At 37.7% G+C, this 17,501-nt stretch overlaps 1 protein-coding gene across 11 annotated transcripts in view; it reads left to right on the top strand.

Moving 5' to 3' along the window:
* The window catches only part of fbrsl1 (fibrosin-like 1), a 268,766-nt gene that overhangs the window by 94,576 nt on the left and 156,689 nt on the right, over positions 1-17,501 (top strand). For 10 of the 11 annotated variants that reach the window (XM_052596390.1, XM_052596416.1, XM_052596398.1 and 7 more), the window contains exon 4: positions 5,664-5,699. The exons of the other annotated variant lie outside the window; for it this stretch is intronic. In XM_052596390.1, the coding sequence (XP_052452350.1) occupies positions 5,664-5,699 (36 nt within the window). The remainder of the gene's footprint in view (positions 1-5,663; positions 5,700-17,501) is intronic. 11 annotated transcript variants of the gene reach the window in all.

Below are 17,501 nucleotides of genomic sequence, written 5' to 3'. Positions count from 1 at the left end.
CTAATCTCCTGCCAAAGAAATGGTGCTAAAATGCAGAGCGCCATATCCATGTCATCTGTAGGCCTATCTGTCCATCTCGGAGCGAAAGACACAGACAGAGAGAGATCTGCGAAACCCGTTCGTTCCCGTCCCATCGCACGAGGCCTGGACGCTGCGCTAATGCTAGCTTTGTAAACAGGATAATCTTTCATCACTGTCACATCGTTAAATGGTGTAAAAAAAAATCTTTCCTTGCGATTCGCCATACATGCTAATTTTCTTTGCATACCAAATACGCTTTTCATACCCACTTCAAAGACGCTTAGGTGTGTGCGTCACTAGCTAACGATCTATGCGCTTCAGAGGCGGATAGAACTGGATTTCTTTTTTGTCGCTGGAGTGTCAGAAGGAAATGGAAACAAACGAGGGGGATGGCAGGGTCTCAAAGAACTGGGGGCAGGAGCGCAGTGATTTAAAAAACAGCCAATGTGGGGGCTTGCCATTTGAGCGGTGCCTGCGTTTGCTAAGATCTTCTTATTTTAATGTAACACGTCCACTTGTTTAGCATGTCTTTGGCTCTTGTAAAGATATTACAGAAACGGTGTCTTAACTAATTAATGAATATAGTCAGACAAGATTTCTTTAATTGGACATGAATGAAAAAGAGACAGGAGTAGAGTCTGTTCAATTTGTCATACTATCTTACATTTGCATCAGAGCTGAATATGGCTCAAATCTGATTCCCCCACCACCCCCTCTTCAAATGTGTCACAGATCTGGTTTTTGGATGACAGTCTGTACAGCATTTTTGACATTTCATCTGACATTCTCAATTCTGATCTGGACCACTTTCAAATGTGGAAATAAATCAGATTTGTATGTGCATGATGTTTGTGCAGTATGACCTTGATGCAAACATTCCTGACTTTAACACTAATCAAACTCAACATTCATGAATTGCATGCTTGATTTGCACTGCATAATGTTAACGTGTTCACAAGGGAATTGCATAATGACATTACAAATGATTTAAACTTTTTTGCTCACTTTTGCCCATATGTGTAAAGACACATATTTAACATTCCGTCACCTGAATGATTGATGTGAAGTTACGCAACAATATACAACAGATGCATTTTTCCGAATAAAGTTTTCTTTTAATAAAGTTTAAATTTTCTGATTAAAATGTAAGTGGTTCTTGACTGCTTGAAATCTCATAGACACAGGGTATTGTGGGCTTCTATGAGGTTGCTAACATGTTCTTAGTCATGTTACTGGTGTTCTGGATGATTGCTAGGGAAATTTCTAAGTTGTTGCTAAGGTGTGTTCTGGTCCCTTGTGGCTTGATTCCCACTTTCAGTATACACAACAAAAGCTTTTTAAGAATTGATTACTTGCAAGGGTGAATTCAGTTGATCAGAAATGACACTAAAGACATTTGTAGTACAGTTATTTTAAATAATTGCTCTTGTAAACTTGAAGTCCTTAAAAATCATGGTTTCTTTCAAAATATTAGTGGCCTTTCACATATCGCGTCTTTTGCGCACTCAGGTTCGTTATTTCCAATGTAGGCGCGGTATGCATGCTCATAAAGGAAACAACGCGGTTGCGATGCGCATGCGGTGCGACGCCCCCGTTTTTTTTTTATGCACGTCTGCACCGCATTGAGTTAAAAACATCTGAACTTTTCAGAGAACCGCAAGCGCACTGCGGGTCATGTGACAAGAACTAACCAATCAGCTTCATCCTTTCCCGTAACAACGTTGAAAGCTCAGCCAAGATGAAGGAACAGCTGATCATAGCTGTATCTGGATTGCCATTTTGAAATAAATTTAGTAGCAGAGCTACTGAGAGCGATTTTTAGTGCTGCAATCCATTTATCCTTTGCTGAAATTTACGCGTCTTCATGGAGAGAGCGCGTCATTGTTGCTTAGAAACGGCAGACGCCTCAGGAGCGCTTCTGCCCGAGCGCTTTGGAAAAGGAGAAAGCAGCGCGCCTAGTGCTTTCCACACGTTTTTTTAGGCATGATATGTGAACGTCCCCTTAAGCAGGACAACTGTTTTCAAAATTGATAATAATTAATGTTTCTTAAGCACCAACTAGCATATTAGAATGATTTCTGAAGACTGCTGAAAATTCAGCTTTGCCATCAAAGGAATAAATTACATTTTAAAACATATTAAAATAGAAAACAGTTATTTTAAATTGAAATAATATTTTACAGTTTTACAGTTTTTTTTTTTTTTTTGGTCAACATAAGAAACTTAAAAAAAAAAAAATGAATAAAATCTTACCCTATGTTTTGGAAGTTAGCACATTTTTTTTTAGCCAATTTTATTATTTGACAGGTTAAAAAAACAACAACAAAAAATATATATATATTTTTTCAGGAATCATTGTTCGTAGAATTATATTTGCCCCTTATAATTTAATTGTCATTTGCATCAAAATAAATACTCTGTCTAATCTGACTATAGAAGCTTTTGTGTTTCCGAACATTGAGGATGTTTTGGAGTTTGGCATGGATCTGGCATGAAAGTAATGACACTGATTGTTTCGAACCCACCCACCATGTCACAGAAGCTGCCCACAGAGAGCCGGCAACACCTACTGCATCTCAGCCATCTGTTCGCTTGCTGACTTCATGCTCCGTTTCATCCCAATTGGCTTCTTTTCATCCGCTGCCCTATCTTAACCAATAGTCTGGTCAGTAGCTAAACAATCTGCCCCCTCCCACTTGTCACCAAATCTGTCAGGGCCCAGGAAATGTAGAGTGACGCAAGAGGGAGGGTGTAGGGGGGGTTGAGTTAGTGTGAAAATAGGCTTGGATTAAGAAGCGGGTTCACCCCCATTTCTCTTTAAAGAGGTTGTTTGGTTAACCCCAAAACAGCTGCTGTCCCGCTCACCCTACCGCCCCATTTCTCCCGCTTTTCTCTCATTCTCTCTCGGCCTGCATCTTAATCCTTTTTAGAAGTCCTAAGTGCTAGGCAAATCCATTGAGTGCTGCTTATAATGGTTTTTAAGGGAGCGTGTTTAGATGTGGCCCAGCCCCGTGGCTTATGAACCGCGGATGGTGTAATGGATTTTTTCTCCTCTCACTGCAGCACTAAATCCAAAGCATTGTTCCTCATTATCATTTAAATAAGTCTCCCTTTTAACTCTGAATGTGGCAGTGTGAATGAACCGGGGCATTGTAAGGCTAACTCTACAAATTTTTGGGCCTCCCAGAGAGCCTTGCGCCCACTCGCTCTTCTCCATACATTATGCCTCCTCACTTTTCTGTGTGTGTGAGAGAGAGAGGTTCTGGAGAAGTAGTTGGATCCTGCAGTGCCGCCTTTTGGGGTTTTCTCAGGAACACTTCTCTAATTGTCACAGTGGGAGTTTCTACTGAGTGTGAGAGAGAACATGATGAGGGTTAAACCCCTAGCAGGTGTGTGTGTGTGACTGAATTCTGCGCAAGGACAAAATTGGTCTTGCGGAAAAGTCACCCCCTGAGACAGAGGCAGAAATTGCCAATCACACAGAGGAAAGAGGCAAAAAGTGGGGGGAAATGATAGGTGGAAAGCAGAAAAGATTTGGAGATTGGTATTCAGGCTTTGTGGTGCTGGGATGTGGAAGTTGCCATCTAGTCTTACTGGAGATGTCTGTAACAGGCTTCGGTTCTCTCATTGGAGCTAGTGTGGGTTATGTGGATTATGGGTTTACTTGTTTCATAAGGTTTTAGTTGTCTATGGAATGTATTGCTGCAGTTGTGGAGTGGATATTTGTTTTGTTTGTGATATTTCAGCTAAGGTTGATAATCAGGTGTGACCTGGAAATACAATAATGTATCAGTGACCTTCATTGTGGTGATAATGGGATCCTTTAAGTTAAGTGTGTTGCAATCTGTGTGAGATAAGATATAACATCAATAATATGCATTTAGAAAATAGATTGTGATTTTTTTTTTTTTTTATATCATGTTGAATTTAAAATTTATATCCAAAAACTTTATCTGAATACTATAGTTTTTAATGATTAGAACCTTACTATTCTCTTTATGATGCCATTTAGTCACCTGGTTGAAGCAGAACATTTTATCTGTATGTTTTGAGCTTTATTCTGGCCATGATGAACTGCCCGTTTTGAAAGGAAGGCTACTTGACCAACATGTAAAGTGACCAAATATATATATATATTTCACGCATGCAAACTATCGGGCAGGCAAATCTGAAGTCAATGATACCACAATAGTAGGCCAGCCCAGTGTGTAAAAAAAGTGGTAACTCATTCAAATTATGGTGCACCAGTCTCAAAGAAAGATTCCAAAAACATGAAATAAATGTATGCTGTCGGAATTTCCACAGGATTTACTGAACACAATTTAAAACTTTGTGCTTGCGAACGTCTTGTTAAATAAAAAAGAAAAACTTGAATGTCATTCAGAGAATTGATGGACAAACCAAAGATATACAGAGCTCAGACTCAGTGACTGGTTTATTTGTAAGGCAAAAATATTTTTCTTTCCAAGCTAAAGTAAGGCATTAGCCTGCGGTTAGCCTAGCATTCTTGCATGAATGCATAATGGTGGTAGAGCAGCATTAGAAAGTCAGTAACTGTCATAAAGTTCTTCGCAGTGTAATCTGTAAATTTTGTGTTAGCGGCACAGATTATGAACTCTTTACTTACAAATGTAAACTATCTGTATTTTTAGGGACATTAATGCTGTAGACAATTCTGATTTGTTTAGATAGTTGAATCGTTTCCTTGTTTGACATGCTGGTGTCTTAAACTACCTATTTCTAGTTGATGATGACTCGCTCAGGCAGCCCTGAACTGTTTTAAAGGCCCCTATATGAATCTGTATGTGACAAGGAATCTGTCACAGCAAAATAAAATGCTTCCGTTCCCCCTCATTTACCATAAAGTGACAAAGGCTGATGCAACAGCATGGAAAATGGATGCATATGCTGGGTGTCTTGGTTCTGATCTGAACTGGCATTTCCTTTATGATGACAATCTATGAAACAGTATTCAAATATGATGTAACCTGCTATTTAAGAAGCATCTTGACTACTCTGTATTGCTGTTTAAACCAGAATGTTTAGTTGAATGCGAAGTACACAACTGAACGACTTCAAATTTCAAAACTTGTTAGCATAAAATTGTATTAATGACTACGGCTATTATTGTTCAAGGGGTTAAATGGTTTGTTCAAGTATTAAGCTTCATATTAAACCATTTGTACTATATAAAAGGTCTGTGGCGATGAAATCATTTGGCTTTTTAAAGAAAAATGTGCCATTACTAGTTGAAAGAAGTGAGTTCCAAGCAATCTATAAACCAGATACCGACAACACCATAGCAACACCTTAGAATCCAAATAGCAATGCCCTAGTAACCACTCAGAAGACCTTAGTAACTGCATATTTGTCCAGGGCTTTATTGTGATCGAGACCATGTGAGTCATGTGTTCTAGCAGATCCTGAAGAGAGAAAGAGGGAGAGAGAGAGAGTGAGAGAGAGAGAGAGAAAGGAATAAGGAATGTCATTAGGCGTACGATAGGAACGAAGGGTGGGAAAATGTTAATGTGAATATTGATATTAAAGTTCTAGAACTTCATCATGTCTCTGTCATATAGTGTCCCTCAAAGGTCAACGTTGTTCTCTCTCTCTTTGTCTCTCTCTCTCTTTCTCTCCCCCAGAGCTCCACTCACTCTCTGTCAGGACGAGGGTACTCGGTAAGTGACATTTTCACGCTCTGCGGCTTTACGGCCGAATTACAGTATCCTCTCCTCCCATTTATGGCCCCAGCAGCGGACATTTTAATTATGTTAAACAGAGAAATGATGGAATCATGACATTAGGGACATCACTCTTGGGTGAATGACTGATTAAATGGTGAAAGGTGTCCCATTGCATCTTGGGTAAATTAGCCTTTTTTTATATGTACGACCATTATATTTTCAGTCTTCTGGTCATTTAAAATGTCAGTGATGATGTCTTCTTCTGCAGTCTGCTGTGGTTATTGGCTAGAGCTTGTTTGAAAGTCACTGATAGATTTTGATTTGCTTTTCTTTGGTTGAGACTTGAAACAAATAATATGCTTCTGGTTACGCAAGCTTAGTTTTTGTTTCATATTGTTGCCGCAAGGGGCACCATAGCGGGCATTAGCTTTAATATGTTGTCCTGTATAGTTGGTTTTCATTCATATGAACTCATTTTAAGACAGAGCAACAGTATGATAAGAAACTGTATAGGTTAAACTGTCAACTGTTTACACCTAGCTTCATGGCATTTGCAGATAATTTTTTTCCCGTGAGGACTAAAGTTTGCTACTGCTTATTCTTTGAGGTTTTCGAACTCAAGGATGCAAATTGGTGCTAATTGTTCACCCCTCCCCCCATTTAATTCCCATTTAATGTTTTTCAATTCACATTTGTTAATGGTAATATTTAATACTTCTGGTCAAAATTAAATATTTGGTCTTTTTATTGTCATCGTACTAAAGTAAATGTTTATAAAGTGACCCTGTTTGTTATAAAGTGAGCCGCTGCATATATTCACCCTTAATAATTTCATAAATGTGTTTTATACTCAAAAATGTAGAGGTACTTTTATATTTTATATAAATTTTATATAAGAATGTCCTTTGCAGTGGGATCACAATATGGGGTCCTTGGCATCAAAATATTTGAAAACTCCTGGTTCCCTGTCGATACTTCACTCGTACTGCATCTTGTTAAAAATGCTGTGGGAAAACTCCTTTTTCTCCGATGACTGAAGCCTTTTTAGTAACGCAGTGTAACTGCACGGCCATTGGTTCTGCACAGCCCAGCACATCCAGCTCGGGCATGTACGCCAAACTATTCCACGTCCTGTCAAAGGCTGTAGAGGAGATGGGTCTGTGCCTTGGGTGCAGCCAAGACCCCCCCTTCAATGAGCTTCACCATTTTTCCTGGAGATCCACAACGAGGTCACCAAGTCTTGATGTGTCCTCTGTTCGGATCGCCTCTGTCCCTCTTCTTCGTCCGCCCTCATGACTGTCAACAGAAACAGAAAAAAGCTGCAACAAGCTGCCTCCCCTGGATGATTCTGTGGCTGCACATCTCTGTCCGCCCTTGGCCATTGGTTGGAAGGCAAAGGCTTCCCACCTGTCCAAGCCTGGATGAGCCTACTCATCAGTTGGACAGGTGGCTTCAGCACTCCATTCCATGGCGGTCTTCTAGGTCTTCCAGGCCAAACTTCTCCGTTGTATGGATGACTCCGGCCCAGACCCATCGGCACAGCCAGCCTAGTGGTGCTGGAGTGCTACTTATGGCTAAACCTCATGGAGATCAAGGATGCGAATAAGGCCCCCTTACTCTACTCCCTGGCTTCCCCTAGTGGGCCCCGTTGGTTGTTTACGGCAAGTTCAAGTATAAGTTGTTCCTCTAGCATAGCATGGCGGGATTGAACTGGTTCCCCAGGGCTTTTTACAAGACTCAGTATGAATAAATTATCAACAGGGAACAAAACCTCGATTCCCTGAGATACGGAGCGAGTACGGTGTACTTTGCCATGCTATGTAGCTGCATAACTCAGTCGTCGCTTCAGTCGAAGTAACCTGATGATCCTATGGCGATGTGCCGCTTATATAGCCAGATGCCCCTGCACATTCTGACGGGCCATTGGTTAATTTTATATTCACTGCACGAACCAATGGCCATACAGTTACACTGCATTTTTAAAAAGGCTTCAGTCATCGGAGAAAAATGATTTTTTATAGTGTCTTTAACAAGACACAGTACTCGTTCCAGGTTAGTAACGGAGTACTTTTAGAGTGTATTAGAAATATATTATATTTCTTTTGAATAAAATTCGATTTGAGTACATTAATGATTTCTTTAAGTTTTTTTATTATGCTTATGTTATATTATGTTATGTGCACACACACACACACACACACACGTTTTATCACACAACTATGTGAATCGCATTTTTACAAACATAGGATGAAAACATGCTTTCCCACCATTTATTCACAGATTAATACATTACACAGATAAATAACACTTCCTTGAAATGAACTAGTTTTCATCCCATGTTCAATACTCTGTATATGCTCTTCTAATGGATGAAAATAAGCTTTGGAAATGGCAGGGATTCATTGTTTTATTGATTTACTGTTCTCATTCAAAATATAATCATATACTCTATAAATATATTCCCTGTACTACTTTATTTGAGAGTGGAGTATACTCTTGACGCTGATGTGTTGTTTACCCTTGTGAAATATTCAAAAGCAGCAATGCATTTTATATGCTAAATTTCCTCAGGCATGTCAAGCAACATGTCACAGGATTGCGGTTTATGCATGACAGAAAGCTAACTTTTTATCAGATGCTCAAATGTTTGTTTGCATGCGCGCACACACACACACACACACACATATTGACACATGCACACTGACATTACCTGTCACCTAAGAATGTGAGGTAATGGCTGCCACTATGATCTGCTAGGTTATTTATTTAATATGTTTGTCAGTATGAAGAAATGAGTTTAAAGGTTTCAGGACTTATTCTGTCATGCAGTCAGTACTAACATTTTGAGGCTGACCAACTTACATGTATTTATATTAGTTTAATAATTTTTTATCTACTATTGTAAATTTGGTTTCAAAGATGAAACTAATATATTTTCCCATTTCTCAACAGCACAAACATTTAAAAACCACTTCCTTGCACAATATCAACTACAACAAAATCTGCATTTTTTTCATTTAGCATGACGGTATGTTCATGAAGACCTTTCCCAGAGTAAACCTATGATAGTTTAGTTATTTTTGACATGATATATCTCCTCTAGACAGCAAGAGACTCAATCTTAGTCTTGTCATCTTTGTTTAGTTTTTTTCCTCAGTGAAAAGTAGAACATGTTTCCTTATGGCGACATTCCGACAAGGCAATGAAAAGAAAGCCTCTCTGTAAAAGGCCTGTAGCGGCCGTAAGCCTTGACTGTCATATCAGTTTAGGCTGAGAAAACATGACCAAAGAGCCATGAACCTTGTCCTCCTCTTTACACGATGTTGTGAGTGAGATAAAAAAGAGAGAGAAAAAAACAAACATAGGGAAGTGCAGAAAGGAAAGAAAAAGGCAACATATATCAGGGTGTTTCACTTTGACACAAGTTCCATCAAATCTGGTTATGTGTAGTCAGGCCCTTTGGCCCTTCACACTGAGTCTGTGTACTCATGAGATTAACAAAGCACCAAGAGCTCCAGGCACAAGTATATGTGTGTGTGTGTGTGTGTGTGTGAGAGAGTTCTTGTTTATGTGCATGAGTCTGTTATCTTTCAGAATTCAAGGCACAATGTTACAGTCAGGGGCCCCTGGGGCCACTCCGACACTTCACGTTATGTTTGTAGTCATCTGCTAGGAGTGAAAGTGCTAAAGGCTAACTCACAGAGAGAGAAAGATAAGTCAAGAGACTTGTGAGTTCCACACTGGATCTATTGATAATGAATACATGTGACCACATGTTCCAAGGGTCTTTGTTGTAAAGAAGTCATCGCAAAATGTGATCATATTATTGCTTAGCTCATTATACAAAGTTTTGTTTAGGTTTTTTTTTTTTCTTGGGGATACTGAAAAATGAACATTTAGAGCGGAATTAATTTAAATTGCTGCTTTCAAATCATTTGTCAGAATGATGTATTTATGAGTTGAATGCACATATCTTCACAAAACTTCTGATTTTCATTATGCCGGGCTTAAATTCAGTCACAGACTTTTTCTGAACATTGACTGTAGCATGTAGTTTGCATGCATTTTGTGGACAGCTGATAAAGAATTAAGTTAATATTCTTCCCATTTAAAAAGATTTGCGAGCTGATAGTTGTGTGCAACCAAACTACTTCTCTGTAGCAAAATAAAAAATATAAAATACATAAAGCAGTATTTAGATACCTAACTTGTATGTTTTGCTCTTCATTAAGTTGCTTTAAGGCTAAAACACAGTGTAAATAAATATCAATTTATTAACCCCCCCCACCCAAAAAACAAACAAACATGTATTTATATATATTTTAACAAAAAAATGATGTGACAACAATATTCAATTTATTATTTTCTGTAATAATAATTATTAATATAGATATATAAAAAGTCATCTGCATACTATACATATTTTATACTCATGTAAAGCAATATAAACTATATAGCAAATCTCAGCTGCTTGTTCTGTTTTTTTTTATGTGTTGCAAAATGTAACTAGTGTTGCCTAGTATTGATATTTAAGTATGTCTAACTTTATCCACATAAATAGTATATCCACATATGGTGATGTACAGTATTTACTATATAGTGTATATAGATTGCATTCATTGTTGCCAGATGTTAACTATATATTATATTCAAGCTATGATCAATTAAATGCAGCATAAAGATATTAAGTTGAATTAAAATCATGATTTTCTTTAAAACTTTAATGAACGATGTGTATTGTGAAATACTATTATTAAATAATAATTTATTGAACATTGATTTTATTTGATCACGCTACCAAATGGGCCTGAGAACATCTCTTACCTTTGGTAAAAACACTAATGCATTTCTTTAATTTGCTGCATCTCTAGCAGGGTAAGCTTGTTTTGAACAGGTGCTCTTTTGACAATCTGACCCTTCATTCCATCTGAAAATTGATGTGCGCCGCTGTTCAAACAAAATTAGAGCCAGTGTCTTGTGTCTTGCAGGAAACAACTGCAAATGTTGTCGGTACTTAACCATGACACAAAAAAATTAGGGCTGTCAAAAATAGCGCAATAACGACGTTAATTAGTTGTTTGTTGTTAATTACGTCAATTTTTTTAACGCATTTCACACATGCGCAGTGTGACAAATTATTCAGGTCAGGAAAGTCTCGTCAATCTCTGAATTCTCAAGATAGTAACAAACAGCGGCGAAGAGAACGAAGAAGCTTAAGGTTTTACCCCAGTTACTCTCAAATACATTCATGCCAAGCTCGATAAACAGAGACGACTTTGGTAGTTGATACGCTGGAGCTTCTTCCTGTTATAGCGTCCTGTGTTTCACACTGCGTATGCGCAGAACACCTACATGCAATGCAGCGAATATTACAGCTGTTTGGAAATGCATATGCATTTTTACTTGGTTTTACTGGCACTTGAAGCCTTCAGAACGTGAAAATATCGATCCTAAAGTATTGTGGCAGAGCAAATGAACACCTCCCAAAAACAAGAGTGCCCAGAGTGCTGCTTATGTGATGGTGGCGCATGTTTGTGTTTCTGAGTTCATTCTTTTGAGTTTCTCTATGCATAATTTCATAGATATGTGGCTATATTTAACCACTGGTTCACCTAAAACTCTTACACTATCTGTAGTTAAATGGCATGGTTTGATATAGTGCTCAGGTAAATTTGATCTAAGTAAATGTTAAACTTTTGAAATTCAGAAAAAAAGATGAATCAATACATGAAAATTATGTATCTGTGTCCTGTTATTTATCTTTTGATATGCATTTCAGAAAAAAAAAAATGGTTAGGATTCAGGTGTAATTGTAAATAGTGATTAATCCTGATTAATCCACTGAAAATTCTGATTAATTTTAATCATTTGACAGCCCTAAAAAAATACATGATTTTTGTTCATCAAGGATGCTTTCAAAGAACTCCTGACACAGATATGAACCAAAATGACAAATAAAGATGGTCTCTATCTTCTTGTCATGGATCAAACGCCTCCGTTCTGCAACATACACCCACTGGTGTTCAGATCACAGCACCTGCGGCTATAACACCACCTACATGGAGAACATGGGGAGCAGTGGTAACCTCGGGCAAACTAACCTCTGTTACGTGCCATTTATTGGTGAGAAAGTGGTTTCTGATGTGGGATAGATGAATGACGATTTTTTGTCAAAAACGGGTTACATGTTCTATATATATTAAATCTATATTATACAATAAAATATTGTATTATAATACTAATATATATTTTTCATAATAGTATATTATATAAAATTTTATTGTATTTTTTTGCTACCATAACTATGTTATAATTGTTATTTTGTATTTATTTATTTTTTTTATTATTATTTAGCATTTTTTTCCCCTATGAAGTTACGGTAGCTAAACACAAAAACTTATACTATTATTACTACTACTACAATAATAATAATAATAATAATAATAATAATAATAATAATAACAACAACAATAATGTTTAGTATACTATGTATGTATATATATATATATATATATGTATATGTGTGTAATAGTGTGTGTGTGTGTGTGTGTGTGTGTGCTTTTCTTTGTTGTTTTGCTACATTTTCTTACAGTAAAAAAAAATAAAACAACAAAAGTTTATATTTGCATCTGGCATTTAAAGTGTTATTTAAAGGTTTAAAGGTTTTTTGGGTTGTGAGCAACTGCTTTAAAGATATTTTCTCAATGTCAGCCCTCTGGTGCATTTTAACAAGAAGTGCTGGGGTTATAGTTTGATGCTCTGACAATATCCTATTTGTGTGTGTGTGTGTTTGTCTGTCTGAGGGGTTTGTTTCTGGGTAAAAACCATATTTGTTTATCGCTGTGTGCGACCCGCTGAACAGCCCGGGCCTGTTTCTCCCCTCTCACCGGGGAAACCTGGATGTTGCTGCTGGCAACAGATAAAAAGTGCTGTTAACCTCAGCAGGGTCCCAACACATCAGTCACACAGGGAGATAAAGGTGGAAGCTTCGAGGCCTCACACACAATGGAGCCGAGATGAAACACACACTTACATAGTACAGTAGCTAAACATAAAGGTGGTTCTGAGACGTAGCGACTCAATGGAAAAAATATTTTTCACAGACCGCACAACATAGTGTTAAAGCAGCTGTAAAGCTTTTCTCTTTGAATAGTGATGAATGGTAGCTTCATTTTCACCTTGAACTGCTTTTGTTTTCCACTGGAGATGGACCCTCTTTTCTTTCTCGCACACACTGCGGTCGGCTTGAAGTGAGGGAATGGAAAGGAAATGTGAGAGTAGTTCAGATGTTGGGAATTAACTGCTAATTGCTTTTCCTGTTTAAGCTTTTTGCTCTTAATGCTGTTTAGTCTTTAATTATTCATGGCTGTGTGGTCCGGCACGCTTTGTGAATTAAGTTATAAAAATGAAAATATGCCTGAAATGATTGTCCCAAGGCCTGAATTATTATGCAGCTCGCAGATGTAAGTTAATACATATTCAAAAGCTTGTTTCTTCAGCCCGTTTCAAAACAACTTAGACTTTCCATTATGACATTATGAATTCAGCTATTATGTGGAGGAATGTTTGAAAATGTCTTTTTAGTTGTTTTATTTTTAATTAAAACCCACTCTGTGTTCAAGCCTCGGCAGACTTCATAAGAAATATGACCCTTTTCACCTTTCTTTTATAGTATACATATTGTCTGTTGTGTTTCAAATCTGTTTTTTTTTTTCAAGGCAAGCATGAGTATTATTATCATAGCGTTTATGAAAGTGATTTTATCAAACTCCTACATTTACAGTATATTTTGGCAGCTGATTTTCTTTCAAGGTTTACATTTATCTGTCTGTATTTTCCTTGGGGAATCGAACCTATGAACTTGGTGTTGCTTGCACAATGCTCTACCAGTTCAGATTTTCTGGCAAATGATAAAACTGGTGAACAAGCCTATTATTCTTACATTAGAGGAGGAGTCTGAACCATATAAAGGTCAAAATGTGTTTTCAACCCTCTCCTGGCCCAGTCACTCCAACCCAGGGACCCTCATATTAAAAGAGCTAGAGTTATCTCTAATACTTAATTACAGATCATGAGGTATATTGGTGGTTAAAAATGTCTTAAAATTGTTTTTTTAATACTTTTTCCTGTATACACTCCCACTCAAAAGTTTGGGGTTGGTAAGACATTTAAAGACATTACAATCTTTCTCTGTTTCGTAGTGTTCATACTGTATGTCTTTAAAATGGCCTGTCATTTATGTTTTCAGTTATCTTTTCTTAACTCCTCCTTCTAATTGGCCACTTTCACAATATTCATTAAACCAAAGCAATGTACTGTTTTTTTATTGCCTGCAAATTGTTCACCAGTACGCGCAGCCTTCTCACATTCCAGCAATAGCGACGGCTCGTGCCGTTGTAGCTCTGCGCACATAGTGACGAATGCAAATTCCTGTGCTATGTTATATGTGCTATTGCTCAATCAGGCTTTAATTACATGTTGCCTCTGCCTCAAAAAGCATTTAACAGAGACTTGAATGCCTTAATGAGGAGCGTAATGAACACTCATGATGTTTGGTTGTTCGCCTGCATAGCACCGGTATTTTTATAGACTGTTATAAAATACCATTTGCATCAGCAAATTACAATGGCTCGATATCATTATCCAAAGACGACCCGATCATAAATTAAACCTCCAATTACAAACATCTATCTGTTGGGAGAGAAAATGAGCGGTGTGGTTTTTATTCATTCTGAGAGCGAGATGAGGGATGCCAAGCACCTTAGTAGATTATTCTCGGTGGAGGCATTTATTCACTTTATTGTTTGGCTGCTAGCTCGGTCTCCTGACGGAAATGGGAAGCTACATTAAAAGCTCATTAAGGTCTGTGCAGTGCAGTGAGACCGAGGGATTCTCCACTTGTCCACTCTGCTCCAGTGACGGACTTCCTTTTTTTTCAGATTCCCAGAGATGGTTTGGGTAGATAACGGAAAGTCCCATCTAGATAGTGTTCTCTTGTATAGTGAAGGATAGGATACAGTGTGTTCATTCATTCATTCATTCCATAATAACAATATATTTTTATGTATGTATACATTTTAGTGGGGGTATTATATGTCCTGCAATTGATCTAATGGTTCTGTTTGTTTGTTTGTTTAGTTTATTCATTCATTCATTTATTAAGTGGAGGATCATATGTTCTTTAATCTAGCTAATGGTTCAGTTTGTTATTTCTTAAAAAATGTTCAATAACAATATTTATTTATTTGTAGTAGTAGTATTCATAATGTTTTTTTAATAAATAATTGTTTATTTTCATCATTAGTATTATATAATTTTTATGATCTCTATTTTATGATCTTTATTATTATTAAAATTATTATTCTTATTTTATTTGAAAAGTAATTAATTCATATTTTCTTTAATGATTCAACTGTGACAAAACACGGTTTGCATTTATTGTGAGGCTGGTCTACTTTTGAGAAATAGTACCTCTGTGACACTCTGTTATTGACAATTTCTTAGTCCAGTTGATTGCAGATGTCCTGGAATTTGGTTTAGTTGTATAATTTTGACTTTTTCCTAGAGGAAAACGGGTGTGGCCCAGCTTACCCTGCTCTCCTCTAGAGTTTGTGTTGCTTCTTTGTTAAAGCACGTAGCTGTACAGCTTCAGACTGCTCTCTTGATATGAAATTGGGTGGAGAGTTGAATTGGAAGAGAAGTAGAACGGCCTCTCAGCAGTCCTTTTCATTTTCACACCTTTCTCAACACCCATCCTCCTTTTCTCTCTTTCCCCCTCGCTCTCTCCTCCTCTCCCTCCCCATCCCCCTCTTGTGCAGTCCCTCTGCGGAGCTCCCCTGCACCGCGGTGTGATTACACAGGAAAGGGAACTCTATAAATCATGTGGATTTATAGTAGGGCTGCAACTAACGATTATTTTGATAATCGATTAATCTGTCTATTATTTTTACGATTAATCGATTAATCGGTTTATGTACTTATATTTTAGTTTTTTCCATTTTTCCCCCAAGGAAATTATTAATAAAGGGTCTTTATCATTCAGCATAGATTTTTAAGAGATTTTAACCATTTTGCATTGTCATATCCTCATCAAAAATATACCTGGAGTTGTTTTATTATGTTAGTAATCCTTTGTCGAACTCTTCTGCAATCAAAACACTGACCCATACTCTAGCAAAATTCACAAGGAGATTTCAAATATTGTTTTCACCATGGCAGTCCTTCGAGCTCCTAAAGTAGTTTAACATCCCAAACAAAGCTTAAGGAATCTTTGAGAACATATTTTCAAGAAGTATAAGGATAAAACAGAATAAAATTGCAGTGCATTGTATTTTATTATTTACTGGGAAAAAGCTTTATAGCTTATGCTGTGAAATTGTAAACAATCCTTCGAAAAAAAAAGTGCCAATGGCATGAAACCTGAATGGAACTCACAATTTAAAGTAAAATCCATCAGAAGGTTGTCCAGAAAAAAAAATTGGGACACACACAAAAAACCTGCTGTGTGAAAAAGAGCAGTGAATACTTAGAAAAGAAGTGCATTTTAAATATACTCAAACATTTACCTCTCTTATTCAGTCATAATTAGGCTGCAAGTCTGAATTATGAACTGGTAAACGACAAACTGATCACATAACATGTTTGTAAAGCTTAAAATGTTAACTGTTAAAAAGCAATGTTATCAGCTTTTACGACTAAACATTTGCAAACAACCTTGTACTGGAGAATCTGCACAAATAAAATTCTCAGGGGCCGTTCACATATCGCACCTAAAAACGCGTGGAAAACGCTATTCGCGCCGCTTTCTCCTTCTTTCCAAAGCGCTCGGGCAGAAGCGCCCCTGAGGTGTCTGCCTTTGCTAAGCAACCATGACGTGCTCTCTCCATGACGTGCCCTCTCCATGAAGACCCGGAAATTTCAACAAAGGATAAATGGATGCGGTGTGGACGCGCCTGGAAAAACGGGCGCATCGCACCGCGTGCGTGTCGCGACCGCGTCGCTTCCATTATGAGAATGCATACTGCGCGCCTACATAGGAAATAACGAACTTGAGCACGCAAAAGACACGATATGTGAACGGCCCCAGTTCAGTAGTGCAGAGTTTACAGGTTACTCTTCATTTTGAAGGCTCAAAGTAGAGTAAAGTACTCCCACTTCCCGCTGAAGGCTGCAGAGACGCTGTTCGGGAAGCACGTGACATAAAACGAGGCCAGCTATTGGCTATTCGCTACTTCACCTGCTGTACTGGCTGAGTAAAACCTCCGGTGGCTCATTACTGCCACACTTTGGTCACCGCAGATTTGAAATATGCACGAAATGAGCCGCTTATGGCAAATAAAATTTATTTAGCGACGAATCGATTACTAAATTAGTTGACAACTATTTTAATAATCGATTTTAATCGATTAAATCGATTCGTTGTTTCAGCTCTAATTTATAGCACTGTAGTTAATAACGCAGCTGTGGGCGTATTACGCGGCTCTCTCAGGTGTCTTAAACGCCCGATGCCCGGAACACATCAGCTTTCTGACCACCCCACAGGGAATCACAGCACATTAAAACTGGCTCATTATCAAAGCAGAATCGCCATTTAACATAGAACTCCCTTATCATTTTAACATTGACTCAACCTCATCCATTAGTTGGATATGGGCTGATAAAGGCCGTTTTTAATATTAACCCTTTGGCTTGTTTGTTCAGGATTAAATTATCCAAAATACATCAGTATGTCTGTTTTTTGTATGTTTAAATTCATACTGTTGTGTTCTTAGTGCTTATATGTGTTCCTGTAGCTCA

This window comes from Carassius gibelio, chromosome A5 (genome assembly GCF_023724105.1).
Source record: "Carassius gibelio isolate Cgi1373 ecotype wild population from Czech Republic chromosome A5, carGib1.2-hapl.c, whole genome shotgun sequence".
Classification (NCBI taxonomy): Eukaryota; Metazoa; Chordata; class Actinopteri; order Cypriniformes; family Cyprinidae; genus Carassius; species Carassius gibelio.
Note: the sequence above shows the minus strand (reverse complement) of the source record. Positions and strands in the feature narration are given on the sequence as shown.